Source organism: Bombus flavifrons, chromosome 3, assembly GCF_040668555.2.
Source record: "Bombus flavifrons isolate JBK064 chromosome 3, iyBomFlav1_principal, whole genome shotgun sequence".
Lineage (NCBI taxonomy): Eukaryota > Metazoa > Arthropoda > Insecta > Hymenoptera > Apidae > Bombus > Bombus flavifrons.
This window is the reverse complement of record NC_138444.1, coordinates 17,826,739-17,842,870: the sequence shown is the minus strand read 5'-3', so window position 1 is coordinate 17,842,870 and position 16,132 is coordinate 17,826,739. Positions and strand designations below refer to the sequence as shown.

Here is a 16,132-nt window from a genome sequence, read left to right as displayed (position 1 = left end):
CTGATTAATTACTCTGCAAATACCATAATAAATACAACAGTGCGCATGTACTTTTTCCAATTACTGTAAATAAAATGATGTACGATCGGCCAGGAATATTTGTCCATTAAAATACGAATATCGTGACCGATGAACAACTAACCTTCTTGCCATTATCGTCTCTTTTTCCATCATAAGCACAGGATATCAACGACGAAATCTAGTCAAAGTTCTCAGGCTTCAAAGCCACGAGCGGAGATTGAATGTATTCCACGACGATTCTCTGGAACGGGTCAACGACCCAGGAGTAGAATAACAATCCATCCAGCCACCATTCTTCACAGGTTTTATCCGCCCTCGAGCCCCGCCGTCTTTCCGTTTCTTCCTCGACCTTTCCGTTTCCTCTTCGCTCGTCCTTACCTTCTTATTCTCCGCTCAAAGCAAACTCCTTTACCTCTGGTCATTTTCCGTGTTTGCCTGAAAAGCCAGCAAAGAGCAACCAAGCTGGAAGAAGCCATTCGCGTCTGCTTTTCGTTAAACGATGAAACCACATCGACTTTGTGGTTTTCGTTGCTATGTGAGATCGTTTCTGCTTTCTGTTTCAGCGTGAAGACTGACATGGGCGCCAGCGGCGCGATATCCAGGCTCTACATTGCCAACGCGAATAAAAAAGACAGCGGGAATTACAGTTGCGCTTTGGCGGATGTCGCGGCAGCTACCACGGTCTCCGTCCACGTATTAAACGGTACGTTTGTTTCTGGCCAACATTCGATTACTTTCAAACCATTGTATTCGCTATTGCATACCACTTTCTATCGCCTTCTTTTTTTTTAGTCTTAATACAAATTCTCTTGATCCTCTCTCAAATTGGTTAACTCCAGCTTTTGATACTTTAGCGTCGAAGCACTTGATTCACCCCGACGTTATGCATAATAATTTCATTAATTTTCTCTACTTTCTGTTTTCCGAACATTATGAAATATATACATTCTCTCATTAAAAAATTTGATAAAATAATTTACACGTATTTATGAAATTACAATATATATTCGTGAAATGTTTCTGTAGGTGTTTAAGCATTTTCGCAAACGTGTGTGCGTGATGCGTGAGCTGTCGAAAATGTAAATACGTATTTGTATAGTCAATATTTCAGTAGCAGATGTGTATAAGAATGGCAACCATTATGATAATTTGGTTCGTTGAGAGCGAAAGTTTGTAAACTGTTGGGAAAATTTGCAGATATCCTTCGAACACCCGGATATGTTAATATTATTGAAATTCGAATATTTCCTGTGCGGAAAGATAATTTAAAATTTATAAAATATACCCGTGAATACTTTGATACTTACTTATTTCTCGCGGAATGCAATTTCATTATTTTATAATTCCTTCGCTGTTTTGGTCATGTACCGTAAATTTCATTATTTTTATAGACGAATATCTAATAATTAAATCGATAGCTATAGGTGTCAAAAATTGATAAAATTACTCGACCGTTCAAAGAATTGTTGATCTTCGAATTATTTAATTCCTGAATTGGATAAAAGATAAGGACGACTAACGATATTTCGATCTCTTTTCTAATTGTACATTGTACAAGCTTATTACCGTTAAATAACATTCATATACTTCATTTTGTACGATTACACAGGTACAGAATTCAGAAGCATTAAGGCAGTTTTTCACAATCAATCATAATGTCGACAGAAATGAAGATTTAACCATGATGTATTAGTGAAATGTCGCTATTCCGAATGACAGTAGTGAAGCAAAGTGATTAACGACACAATCAACCAGTGTATGACACGAAGTCATTATAAAGTGATTAAAATTCCAAAGTTTAATCGTAAAATATAAATATGGGAAGGATGCATTCGTTTTAACAAGTATTGCACCATTATGGTCGCTAATAAACGTCAATATACTGTTCTATATTATAATTAAGCTTCTAATTTCATCATTACGATAGATTAAATAATTTAATTCCTATTTTGAAATAATCTTTTCAAATTCAATATAACTATTTTATTCGTATATCCATGTTTTTACATTTTTTAAGATTTCTACTTTTGAAGAACATTTACAAAAGCAAATTGTCTTGCACATAGTTTAACATCGGCGATGAAAATGTCAAAAATTCCAGTTATACGATACAAGAGAATAATGAGAACTTTTAAATTCGAATAATTACAATAATTTTTACAATAGGAGGAATTAAATTTTGTATCTAAAAAAAAAAAAAGAAAAACTGTTAGCGTTAAACTGAAAGTGCAGTGTTAAAACTGAAAAGCTGTTATTGTCGACGTTTCGACGTCAAACTATTTGTCTTCGTTCGCGAGATTTCAAAAACGAATATTAGGACGGGATGTTGGAAATGAACTGGCGGTTGTTTGAAATAAACTGGCCTTGTGCATTAGACGCGTCGAACGGTTCTGTGTGTCTTTTGCGGACAACTTTGAATACACGTCAAAGTGAGTTACGCGGCATAGCCGAAAATTATGCGCAACGACCACGCATATTCCGCGTTTAATATTATGTCGCATAAATAAACAGAACAAAAACACGCGAACCAGAAATTATGCGGTATTTCCACGTGGATTTGTAAATTCGTTTACAGCCGCGTGAATTTATACAAAACAGAATTACACATAATTCTTTTACTTGTTCGTTCTTTGTGGAAAATTTAGAAAAGCTGAGGAGCACGGATTGCGGTGTGTAAATTTTAAACGAAAATGATAGATTTTGAAATTAAATTGAAATTAAATATTTGGAATTAGAATCTTGATATCGATTTTAGATAGCAGATATCCAGCAGATAGATGATTTTTATCTTGCACAAGTTGTCAGAGGATTCTGTTATAATTAAAAGCGTTCCATTTGTCTGAAATAGAAAAATTTTATTATTTCTAGAATTCATAAATTTGGTTCTTTTCGCACAAACGAACAGATCAAATCAACGCAACAAAGACTCGAATGATAAAACTTTAGATATTAATTAACAAATTATTCGACTTTCCCAGGCATACAAGGCATATAATAAGTATGTAGTATTATACTTTTACAATCGCTGAAAATGTTTCGGTTTAATTGGTTGGAACGTAGTAATTGAAGGTTTTCAGGCAGATACTTGCTCGATACTTGTCAGATACTTGTACAGTCAGCCAGACTGCAGAGCTTAATCTAACGCGAGACAAGCTACTGTTCGATACCAATGTTTCGTTTCGCTATTGTTGCTTACGAATTCTTTGTGCTTTTCGACCTTACATTGAAACAGCCTTTTTATATAATTAAATTCTCATAGTTCGCAGAACAAACATTTTGAAATCGTTGACAGCGTTCTATTTAAAGTTCTGAATTCCATTTTTCGAACGAATAATGCTGCCTTTGAATTTTAATCGCAGAAAGACAAGAAATCGCTGAGAATTGTTCACATATTAATTATAAAAATGTGACGAAGCTGATAATCAACATATTTACAGCAATGTCAAAAATTATTTTCATATATATGTCGGGTTAGGGGCGTGTAACGAATCCTCATTCGGTCTAGCCATCATTGTTGTGCAATAGAGATTATATTTACTGGTATAAGTATTGATTTTTACAGAGTTTGACAAATAACCGTGGTGATTAGACACTCGAGATATTAAAGACAATGTTCTTAGGTTCAATAACGAATCCACAGTGAACGGGGTAACTCTTGTTAAACGTAGAATATATTTTGAAGCACAAAGTAACGTTTACTGTGACGCTCGGTATAATACTGCGCGTAAAGACGATGTGCAAACTCTCCAAGGTGATCTCAAGAATAAAAGACTGGTGGAAATTTTTCTCTCCTTACGATCGCGTTCGTTCGTTGCATATTGGCCGGGAATATCAACAAAATTCCAGCCGCCGTTGCTGGGCAGACCCGCGTAGAGCTGACATTGCTCCTGCCCGGGGTTTGATTGTTAATACAACGTGTGTCCCACGATATTGGCACTTCTCTGTTAGGTAAAAACGTTCATCCCGTGACCGTGGCTACGTTCGGCGACCAGTCGTGTCACCTCGAGCCCAAGCCCACTGTCACAAATCTCGGGCAAACATAATCGGATTGAATCATAACAACTACCTCTAAGTTTTATCATTTAAGTACAGCTATAATAAATACTCTGGACTAAAGTATTGGGAATCTTCCCAAAAATTGCAAAAGAAAAGCGCCGATGTCCTTTCATCTCCGACATGCATATATAATAAAAATGTAAGAAAGTTGCTAATCGAGATATCTAGGTTGCGTTACCGTATTTATAAAAGAGATACGGGTTAAGAGTGTACATTATTTTAACGACACACTGGGTGTACCATTCATTACATTGTATATTGCGTTACATTTTCCTCTTGTTCAGCGTTTCCTCTGGACTGCGTCCAATTTTCTAGAGGGACCATCTGTCCTTTTTCCTCTCTCATCTTCTTTTTCCTCTTACTCATATTAAACTTCAGTATCCTGGAAACTGTACGTGGAGGGTAGGCGTGTCTCCACCTGCAACGGGGACTTTGGTTTTAAGAAACTTTGTAATTTCGTAACTGACGGCGTATTTATGACGTTACTAATCAAAGCTCTTACTTAAGAGTTTTGAGTTAATGGCTCGTGGATCATAAAAATTTTAAAACGATGTTTCGACCTAAAGTTTTTATTTTCCGATCGTGAGCAAATTCTATAATTCTTCTTTATGAATCCTCATACTTGCTTCCAATATTTTCATCGATTTCATACGACACTTTTATCCGAAACGATCTTCGATTCAACCACACACGTCCGAAGCCAATCATTTATCGTAAATATTACGCATAATTGCGAAGAAGCTATGAAACGATATTTCAAGCATTTCAGCAATATCGAAGAAAATTATACGGGAAAGCACATACGTCGACAAGGAAGTATCGTACGAAAGAAATTATATCCTCTACTCTCGATTTATTTTTTCACCTAGGAATCGTGTCCTTGTCAATTGCACTATGATTACTGCGACATCCTGTGAAAGCGACGCATCCATCGAAGATAGTAAATGGAAGGTTAGAAGCACAACTATAATATACAGCACGTTTGTTTAGCAGTTTATCGAGCAGGTGATCTATCGGGTGTGTGTCTCGGTTAGAGCGAACGCCGGGGCCTCTGTTTCTCACTGATAACGGTGTTTGGGAGGCTCGAAGGGGAACGAAAGATTATAGCCACCTCTCGCGCGCTACCGATAGAATTTTCCAAGCTTGTGCACGGTCGATAATTCATTCTCTATGGCTTCTCAACGACGTCGCTGTCTATTATTCTTCTTTCCTTTTCCTTTTCGTTCCATTCTCTCTTACCCCACGTCGTTTTCGTGCCGTTTATGAAATCCAAGCCCGTGGAATACGGATGAGTAATCGAAGAAGTTGAGAAACACGACACGGGGGCTCATGAAGAGTCTGCCAATGACGGCTCGCTCGATTGCTGTTCGCGGATACCCGTTTCATCTCGATTTTCATTTCCCTCGAGACATTTACATAACCGACCATGTCATCCAACGGGGAACTGCCGCTGCAAGAAAATAGTCTACCGTCTGCTGTTAAGCACGCCGGACCGGAAAGCCACTCGCCGATGCAACCGAACAACTTCCGATCGAGCTCTGTCGTGCAATTTCCGTTCCACTCCTCGTTCATCGTTTATACCGCCGACTTGGACTTTTCAAGAAGTCCCCGCTTCTTCTTGCGAAGCTGCTTCGGCGAGTAATTGTTTTGCGAAACGGAGTTTCACGATCGAGGAATAGGACGAAGATCGCCATGTGTATCCTCGCGAGGATATCTCTATGCTGCTTCGAGATACGATCGTCGAGGATTTCGTGGAAATTTTTAATTTACAAGGAAAGTAACAATAAAAAAAGTGGTAGAAACAGTGGGAAAGATTAGGTATTTCTTTCTGGGTTTCGTAAACATTCGCGTTTATGAACTGTGAATAAGATATTAACCTTTTTACCACCATATATGTTGAAGTAATTACTTGAAAAAAAAACTCTACATCTTTATTCATGTATATTCGCGATCTGGAGACTGCTGTTACGAAGAGAATAGAATTTAGTGAAACAAAAATATTCTAAATAAGGAGAGGTCCGTATAATTGTGCCCTTGAATATAAATTACATTTTAGGTTACAAGGTCTAGGAACAAAGGAATTAATAAATAGATTTCTGTTTATGTTCCTTGTGGCCTTTAGCTAAAGCTGTAAGGTTAACATTTTTAGTAATGTTCTTTTGCTATAAATATATGAACGTGCACCCTATTTTTCCATTGTATTATGACACTAAGAAAGTAAGGATTTGTAACAGCATAAAGTTATACATTATATTTATACCTTTATTTATTTAAATATATTTTTCTATTACAAATTCATCCACCCGTTCTTCTATCAGTCAACCTCAACGATATAAATTGAACTCACTTTGTAATTAGCTGATAAAAGTTGCAAGAGTATACGTGCGTATAAAGATATTACATAAACTACAAACAATACGTCAACTTGTTGCACTATGAGAATTTTCTTGATTCGATGGACCAGCAACTTCGATATTGTTTCTATATCTATAATCGTCGTGTGTTAAAATCATCATGATTCTTTGCTTCTTCTTTTGCAATTACATCAACGCGAGTACGATTTGTATATTCTACTCATAGCGTAATCGTTTCTTGCTCCCTGTTTAATAAATCTGTAGCGGCACACGAGCTAGAGGACAATTCAAATCATGTTGTTGTTTTGCCTCGGAGTATCAATATCGTTAGGATACACGTAATGTAAGAATAAATAAACTCCGGGCAAAACAATGTCGCCGCTACCTGCAACCGTGGAACATAGAAGAATTTGAATTTTCCGACTCTCCCCCGACCAGTATAAACGGATGCGATCGTAAGGAAATCAATTACAACCAGTTATCTATCTGTTATCAGACAGTCGTGCGAATCGATATCAGAGTTATCTATGGTCAATAAATATATTGACATCTATGACATATACTCTGCTATCAATTACAACCAGTTATCTATCAGTTATCAATCAGTTGTGCGAATTAATATCAGAGTTATCTATGGTCAATAAGTATATTGACCATATACCATATGGATAACTCTGATAAGTATATTGATTATATACTCAATATAAGTATATTGACCATATGGTATATGTAGTCAATACATTTAAAATTATCACCCTCAAAATGTAATACGTTACGGGTATTCGCGGTAAATTGATAGACGCATCTATGACATATACTCTGTTATCAATTACAACCAGTTATCCATCAGTTATCAGTCAGTCGTGCGAATCAATATCAGAGTTATCTATGGTCAATAAGTATATTGACCATATACCATATGGATAACTCTGATAAGTATATTGACTATATACTCAATATAAGTATATTGACCATATGGTATATGTAGTCAATACATTTAAAATTATCACCCTCAAAATGTAATACGTTACGGGTATTCGCGATAAATTGATAGACGCATCTATGACATATACTCTGCTATCAATTACAACCAGTTATCCATCAGCTATCAGTCAGTCGTGCGAATTAATATCAGAGTTATCTATGGTCAATAAGTATATTGACATCTATGGCATTTACTCTGCTATCAATTACAACCAGTTATCTATCAGTTATCAATCAGTTGTGCGAATCAATATCAGAGTTATCTATGGTCAATAAGTATATTGACATCTATGACATATACTCTGCTATCAATTACAACCAGTTATCTATCAGTTATCAATCAGTTGTGCGAATCAATATCAGAGTTATCTATGGTCAATAAGTATATTGACATCTATGACATATACTCTGCTATCAATTACAACCAGTTATCTATCAGTTATCAATCAGTTGTGCGAATCAATATCAGAGTTATCTATGGTCAATAAGTATATTGACATCTATGACATATACTCTGCTATCAATTACAACCAGTTATCTATCAGTTATCAATCAGTTGTGCGAATCAATATCAGAGTTATCTATGGTTAATAAGTATATTGAGTATATGGTTAGTATACTTATATTGAATATATGGCCAGTATACTTATATTGAGTATATGGTCAATATACATATTGACCATAGATAACTCTGATATTGATTCGCACGACTGACTGATAACTGATAGATAACTGGTTGTAATCGGTAACAGAGTATATGTCATAGATGTGTCTATCAATTTACCGCGAATACCCGTAACGTATTACATTTTGAGAGTGGTCTACGTCGCGTTCTTGTAACATAACTAAACGTTAATTTATGTCGACCACGCACGCAAAAATATTTTACAAAAACATCTACAATTTCACAGATAATACAACGTCGAATACAATGCCGTTGGCGAATTTGACAGTTCCTTGGCCTGAGCAACATGTAACTGAAAAGCAAGATGTAGATATGCTTCCATCAGAGTCCCAAGAGGAAGTAGCGATAACTCAAGAAAATGTAGTTGAACCACCTTCAAATGGTTGTTCTCAGACACACGAAATAGAAGTACGTGATTTGAACACGTCTAAACATCCTCTCTACTTAAGCCTGCACAAATCAACGAGTCTTTTTTAAAGCATATATCCTTGCACATTCGGAAGTAGTAATGGTATTTCATCTTCAGGATTTACGTTAGGAGAAACTCTCTATTATTCTTTTCACTTTTCTTACGATTTACCGTTAATTTCTGTCGTTAACATATATCGGTATCATCGTACGATATTATCTCACCACAAAAGAACGGAACGACGATAACAAGCAGATATTTTCTGACCACCGCTTGAGGGAAAAAATAGCACAGGACGATTCTGACGACAGATCCGAGAACTTGTGATTCGTGAAGTGCGAGGCCCCGAGCTCTTTGTATCGCTAAGTTTCAAATTTATTCTCCCGTTCGTTCGCTTCGCCCTTGTCAACCGTCCTTTCTCGTCCCTCTTCCGGTTTCCGATCCTCGAGGAAGCCACGGTGTTTCGTATGCGGCTGGCCCCTTCCTCCTCTGTCACCGGTGCTCATGCATGGCGTATTCATGGAAAAGTTCTTCGGAGATATTCAGGCCGACTCATTTCCCTCGCCGAGTCTTCTCCTTTCGACTGTGCCGCGCTTTTTCTTCGCTCCCTTCCTTTTCACCCTCTTGTTCTTCCAGTTTCGTCGCGATTTTACTCGAGATTCTCTAGATTTCCCTTTTTACCAGATCGACCTTTGAATCCTTCGCTTTACGCACGATCCGCAAAGCTTTGTATCATCGCGTATACGCGCATCCCTTGTCTCTCGACTTCGATCCATTTTTCCGTAAGTTGCTTGTCTCTCCGTTTACGACGGATGATATCGATGCAGTGGAGAAAGAGTGCCTTTATCTTGTATCTCTAGCGAAGCGTTTCTACAGCCTGGGTACTCGAACCAGTGATCGATACGCTTTGTTATTTGTGCGACGCAGCATGTAAGTTGCTGCTTTTCGGCCACTTTGTTTCCTCGCGTCTCTTTTCCTTGCTCGTGAGTTATTCGCGACGCTTTGTCTTTCCAGATCGTTTCGTCGGAACACGCGTTACGTAAATCGAAACGTGTAGATAATATATACAATTTCTGAGATCAAAATTGCAACAGTAGTACTACGATGTTACACGACTGGATCGACGCACCACGTGCGTCAGTAGATTGTAATAGACGAACAGACACTGAGCTTCATGTTCCTCGTCAAGTAGGTATACAATATCCCACTTATAAACGGTATACGCAAATTTACGTCGGTTCTTGAGATTTAAAATGTAACAGTCGCGTCTACAGTGCTAATTAGATAATTAAACCGTTACGTCATACCTGTCAGCGAATATTTGAATTTATGTAACGTACGAGTCTTACGTACGAGACTGAATGTATCTGAGAAATATATTTGACGTGAAAAGGATGCGATATTTCGTTCCGTATTTCCTATAATATTAAACATTTTCGGGTTAAGAAATTTTCTAATCCATTATCAAAATTACCGATTCGAATAATCTGTATCTCGTAGTTAAATAAAAATAAAACACGGAATGCTCGCATCCACTCCATTTCATTTCGGAGCGCGTTGCATTTCTCGGAGCTAAAAAGCTGAGCGGCTCTGTGTATCCGAGTGACTTCCTGCCAGCATCGAACGACGTTGCCCCAGATTTCTCAACCTCTCTTCCTCCTCCGCTTTTGGAACAACGTAAGCCCCCGGTAACTTTTGTATCCGGAGGAAAATCGAGTGTAAGTCGAATCGATGAGGCTCACCGTCTCACACGATACATACGCCGCTAAACGCGGGCTTTAGATCGCAAGATAGAAGTGGCTTTTGAAGTTTCCAACGAAGAAGGGTGGAAACTGCTTCTCGCGGGGCTTTTCGCGGCTCGGACAGCCCGGAAGTATCGGAACACCAGCCACGGAAGTATCGTGCATTATTTACCATGGATTACCATGAGTCGAGTCAGCGAGCCGACCTGATCATATTCACGGCGAAGCTTCCGTTTTTTCAAAGAGACGAGACGAATAACGAAGACCGGGAAAACGACACTATTCGTTCTGCCACAGTTTTTCCGCGTCACGGGGAACACGGGGATTTAAGAGCGTCGAGTCGAAATTGGATAAAGCGGAGAGAGGGAGGTATAAAAATGTGAGATACGGATGATTGACAGACGAATTTTGTATCTCAATTATAAAATCACCCAGATATTTTCCATTCTTATTCATATGTTGCTGGTTAATAATATTAGGTTGTCGGAAAAGTGTCTTTCTTTTACGGACACGTCTTTCGCAACGACGCATCTTTATACGAACATGAAACCTAATCTGTCGAACGTTGTGATCTTTACTTTGATAGAACAAAATAGATCATACGTAATTCGCTAAAATAATATTATCGAGATATGTATAATTTTATGTACTAGACTAGGTTAGATGCGCAGTAGAAGTACTTGTACGTGAAAATCAGTGTGTGGAAGTATGTGTATGCGCGGCGTCTCGAAAAGAAATGAATTTAAACTGTTCAGTCGGTTAAAGTCGGGTATGGAAGAAAATGCTGAGACGCGTGCAAGTGTGTATCGATGAATATCTTAGAAATCGCTCATCAAATAAATGTATAATTATTTTAATATTAATTCCAAGTGTAAATTTAGTGTTCCTATACCATTATTTATTTCGGCTATTAAGATCCAAAATTCTCAACAAATATAAAATGGAGAATACTGTGCATCCACTACTTCCTTACAAAACGAAAGAAACTTTTCGGACGACCTAATACGTTTCAAATCGCTTGAAAGCTGCTGACGCTTATTTTATTATTTCAGGGGAGGAATAAATATCGAGGTATAATCTAGCGACAGAAAATTTCTTACAGCGGAATAGAATGGTCCGCGGTAATTTTTCTATTACCCGTATCGCTTTCTCGTCGCTCTGTTTTTCGATAATCGCGGAATTCTATGATTTATCTCGTTTCTTGGGATCGTAACCTGGTCCTGTTTTACGAAGGAACTAAAGCATAACTTATCTTTAACGATATTCCATCGCAATTTAAAGAATTATATTGTTCCAATTTCGTACTAACGTATTCGCTAGCAGCCGACGGCGGCGAATTCGCAGTCTACTCGCGTGCACCTTGCTTTCGACAAAACGACGAATCTTGCCGAAAACGCGAGAGAGTGGTACGACGTGGAAATTCCGTGCCTCGATTTCCGGCGCGAAAATGCTCGGACGATTACGTTTACCACGGCCAGAGGGGTCGATCGTAATTCGCATGTTCTCCAACTGTCGTTTTCGCGAGAAACGCGACTTGGTCATCGTAGATGGACACACGTAGAACGCGTGGGCGTTTGATGGAACGCTCGTAGACCAGTCAGTCCACGTGCAGAATTCTCGAAAGACTGTTTCAGGGCTTCGAGTCTACGCTGATTTCGAATGCGGCTCGCGACTGCTCGACTACTTGTCAAGCAAATTCGCATTACTTCCAGCATTATTCTGGCCGTCCTTGTAGTTACCTGCATACAACACCTCAGGCAATAACTCTGCGCTATCCGCGTCTTGCATACACATCGCTCTCGCGCGTCTTCTCGATCTAACGCGTCCAACGCTTTTGGTGATCGAGCGAGAACACGACAAAACGAAGGTACACCGCTTATGCAGGTATATTTGTATTAGGACCGTCGTTTTACGTCGTAGATTAGCAAAAAAAAAAAAAAAAAGAAGAAGAAAAAAGGAAGAATTAAGCTGGAAGAGTCGTTTCTTCATAGTTAACAAAATTATTCGATAAATTTTATTTTTGTTATTATAGGAAATAAAATATATCGCTAGTAATACTCTCTTGTAATTCAAAATTTGCTACTTTCTGGCAAATCGTTTTTGCCATATTCTCGTATCTGGGCTTCTTGAACTAACCAAGAATTAGATATCGAAGCTTTGGACTGTCGTTTCGTAACTGAATTCGTAAAGCCATCTAAACTCCCACTTTTAATTTAGAATACACAAATATATTTAATATTCATCTCTGCATCTCCATTTAGATTGCTCCGATCTCGCTAAATCCTCCAACTATTTAGCATGCGAGTATCTCCAAATCTTCGTACACAAAAATCTCAGTAAATCTTTTAGTTATTCGACGTTGAAGTACCTGCAAATCTTCATGCAGCAAACTACATCACCTCCGAACCTATCCGCGATAAAATCTAAAACAAATTTACCGATCGAACGATTGAAATATCGTTTTCTTGACAAAAGCTTCCGGCCGCAAATAGCACGTCTATGAACCGCGAAACGAAATTAATTACGCGATAATGCACGTCGCTCGAATATTATCTTTACGCGCTAGACGACGGTGATAATTTACAGCGCATAATTATACGTTGTTTGTCGAGTATCGCGTACAGGTGCGCCCGCGAGCATCATCCTAAGGTGGAAAGAACGGTCAGGGATGGTTTTAATTTCGATGCAGCGCCATCCCGCCGCTCTTTTCTTCTCCTCTTTCTTTTCTTTACAATTAATATACATTACCCTTGGGATACGTGGCGGTTATTAATTAAACGTGAACCACGCTGCAGATGAAACACATTAGTCGACGTTATCTGCCCGAGGGTTTCGACGAATCTCCCTTGTCCTTACCTCCCTTTCTATTCCACCCCTTCTCTCAACCTCAATTCTTATCTTATTCTATTGTCTCGATTGCTGGAAACCTTCTGTGAAACTATCGTGACCGGTATATACAGGGTGTCGCGAAACGGGCGTGGCTTTTAGTTAAGTCGTTTAACCTTCAACGTCTCGAAATTTAATCTCCAACTTTCCACGGAATAATCAAACTCGTTGCGTATTATGAAACAGCAGCGATCTTTGATACGGCAGCGAAGAAATGAGAAAAATCGTGTGCTTTAAGTCCGGCAAGAAAAAATATCGAAAACGAGAATATGATTCGAATCACCCTATGTTATATAAATTTCACCTAGTGAAAAATTCGTTGTTAGTGTTATATAAATTTTTATGTGCGTATATTATTTATACATAGAACATTGTACGTAATCTGTTTGACGTGGAATAGCGTAGGTTTCGTGTCTGTTCTTCGGACGCATTCTACCGACATTTTCGATGCTTCGATTACTTCAATAATACTTTTCATGCAATTGTTTCATTTTAGATTATGTGTATGCTGACAAAATTTCGTAGAAATACGAACAAAGTGGTTGGATAGCGCGTTGGAAAGAAGCGTCTGTTCAAAGTAAATATACTTCTCGTGAAAGAGATGTCGTTTGTTTCGGTTCGCGAATCTCGAGAAACACAAAGTGTAAGATAGAGCTAAAAATTAGTCAGCTCGTCCATTCGTCTACTAACGTAATTTCTAACGCAAACCTAAATCGTCTACGACCCCAACAATTGACTTCAAACGAGATTTTTGTACATGAATATCCCTCGTTATCTCGACGCATCCGGAATCATACTTTGTAAGTATCCTTCAGATATTTCGTGACTTTCCACGGTAGTTGTCAATGCCCTCGAGTCGTTTCGAAAACTAATTTGCCGGTGGAACATTTGAAGGGTTGAAACGGGCTAATTCGAGGGCAGAGGGGAGAATAGGGGTGCCCCGCGGGCCACGTTTAACGAATGAATTCGACCGTCATTCGAGCTCGTAATGAATCGTTTTGCGATTATTATTATTATCGTTTTAATCGTCCCGCGGTTTCTCCCCGTGTGATTCCAGGAGGGTAAATGCCATTCGTTGACGATTTACGGATTTAAATGGAAACGCTTGCTAACTCTATTCAACTATACTGTTTTCCAACGGTTTATGGATCTATATTCAACTTGTTAATGATTTCGATACCAGTTTTGATGAGTTTCCAGTTTTATTACCGCAATTACAGATATGTCGAACTCCTTTTATCAAAGTATCCAAATTAACACGTTCCAAAACTTCGTTCCAATAAGTTCTTTTTTTCGTTCGTTTTACATTAAAATATAAATTGTAATATATAATATAAGTCATAAATAAATAATATAAATAAATAGTTTCAGAGATTATATAAATTCGATACGAATCGTTCTAACCTTTTGCAAACGAAATTTCGAAATGAATTCGATATAAAGCAACTTATTGTCGTACTTGGTACAGTTGCTCGTTGTTAATCACGCGACTATTCTTAATTCACGCGTTACGTTCGTATCAATTAACACGCGTATAAGGAAATTTCAAGCACCATACTTTTATCCAGCATTCTCAACTTCGCAATTAAATTTCGAATAACATTGCGCAGAATGTTGCATCTCTACCAACTTTTATTCTAACCGCACAAGCGATAACAATACAATTCTTAACGAGAACAAATAAAATCCTATTTTACAATAATTTACGACGACGCTTTCTGCGATTTTAATTCTCGATGACGATATTCCCGCTACGAAACCTCGCTTAAAAAGAAAGGTTCGAATAGCGGATCCGCGAAGCGTGCGGAGCATTGAAAAGAAGCGCAACAAAAGAAGCTGAACAACATGAAAAGCTCGAGAAACGTCTATCACGTTGCATTTCGTGGCGTTGGTCCTACTGCTGAAACACGGGTACCGGTTTCCCGAACGCCGGATTCGTAAAGATAATTGTCGGCTGCACACCACGATGCCCGAATGAAGGTACACGCTCGAGAAGAGTCAAGTGGAAGTGGGTGGAAGGTTCGCAAGTCGCCGTAAAAATGGAAGCAAAAACGTAATGAAAGCCGAGTGGGGAGAACGAGAGTCGGGTGTAAGCGGTTGAAGCGAAAGCAAAAAGGGGCAAATAAAAGGCTAAGAGAAGAAAGAAGCAGAGAAAGAGAGAGAGAGAGAGAGAGAGAGAGAGAGAGAGAAAGAAAGAAGTTGAAGACGACGTTAGGGCGTGAGGAAGATAGGAAAGGTCTCGTTCTCGAAAATGAGCAGTTCTTGGCCCAGTTAACGCCTATGAGCAGACAACCGACTGGCTATGGAGTGCTTGGTTCTGGCATGGAGACGGGGTTAGGGAGGTTATTTCGCGGGATGTCACGCCCTGCCCATTAATAACCCTAACCACAAGCTCTCGAGGACTAGGATGTGTCCCCTCTCTATCTCTTCTTGCTGGTTTCTCCTACGGAGTCATGGTTTCTCTCGCCGGTAGAACTCACCCTTCGTAGCCAGCCTCTTGGTCCTCTCATGGTCGCTCTCTCTACTGGGCGAACCACGTCGTCGTCGACGACGACGCCGTCGACGGGGACAACGAGCGTGAGGAGTTTGCAAAGCTCTCTTCGCGAGACGTAGTTAACGGAAGCGGTGTACGCGGTCATGTATAATAGACAGAAGGTATCTCCAGAGAGTGCTTGGCAGCTCATTTCGCATACGCCTTTTTTAGTGATCTCGTTCTACGTTCCTCTCCTCTCTCTCTCTCTCTCTCTCTCTCTCTCTCTCTCTCTCTCTCTCTCTCTCTTTCTCTCATACTTTTGGCTGTGACTGGGAAACCTTCGACGTCGAGAGTCGAGTGTCTCGCGAGCAACAAACTGCGCTTTTCTCGTTCGTCCCCCGGAGAATTAACCTGACGAGCTAGGAGAACACGACGCTAGCCATGCTGATAAGTTGAAATGAGATGGGAATTCTTTAATGGGACGATGATTGGAGAATTTTGATCGGAAGATTTCGTTTGGAC

General features: G+C 39.0%; 1 protein-coding gene across 3 annotated transcripts in view; it reads left to right on the top strand.

Annotated features, from left to right (window-relative positions):
• LOC138178061 (zwei Ig domain protein zig-8) overlaps window positions 1-16,132 on the top strand; it is a 368,687-nt gene that overhangs the window by 339,269 nt on the left and 13,286 nt on the right. For all 3 annotated transcript variants that reach the window (XM_069109482.1, XM_069109481.1, XM_069109480.1), the window contains one exon: window positions 585-724. In XM_069109482.1, coding sequence (XP_068965583.1) covers window positions 585-724 — 140 coding nt within the window. The remainder of the gene's footprint in view (window positions 1-584; window positions 725-16,132) is intronic.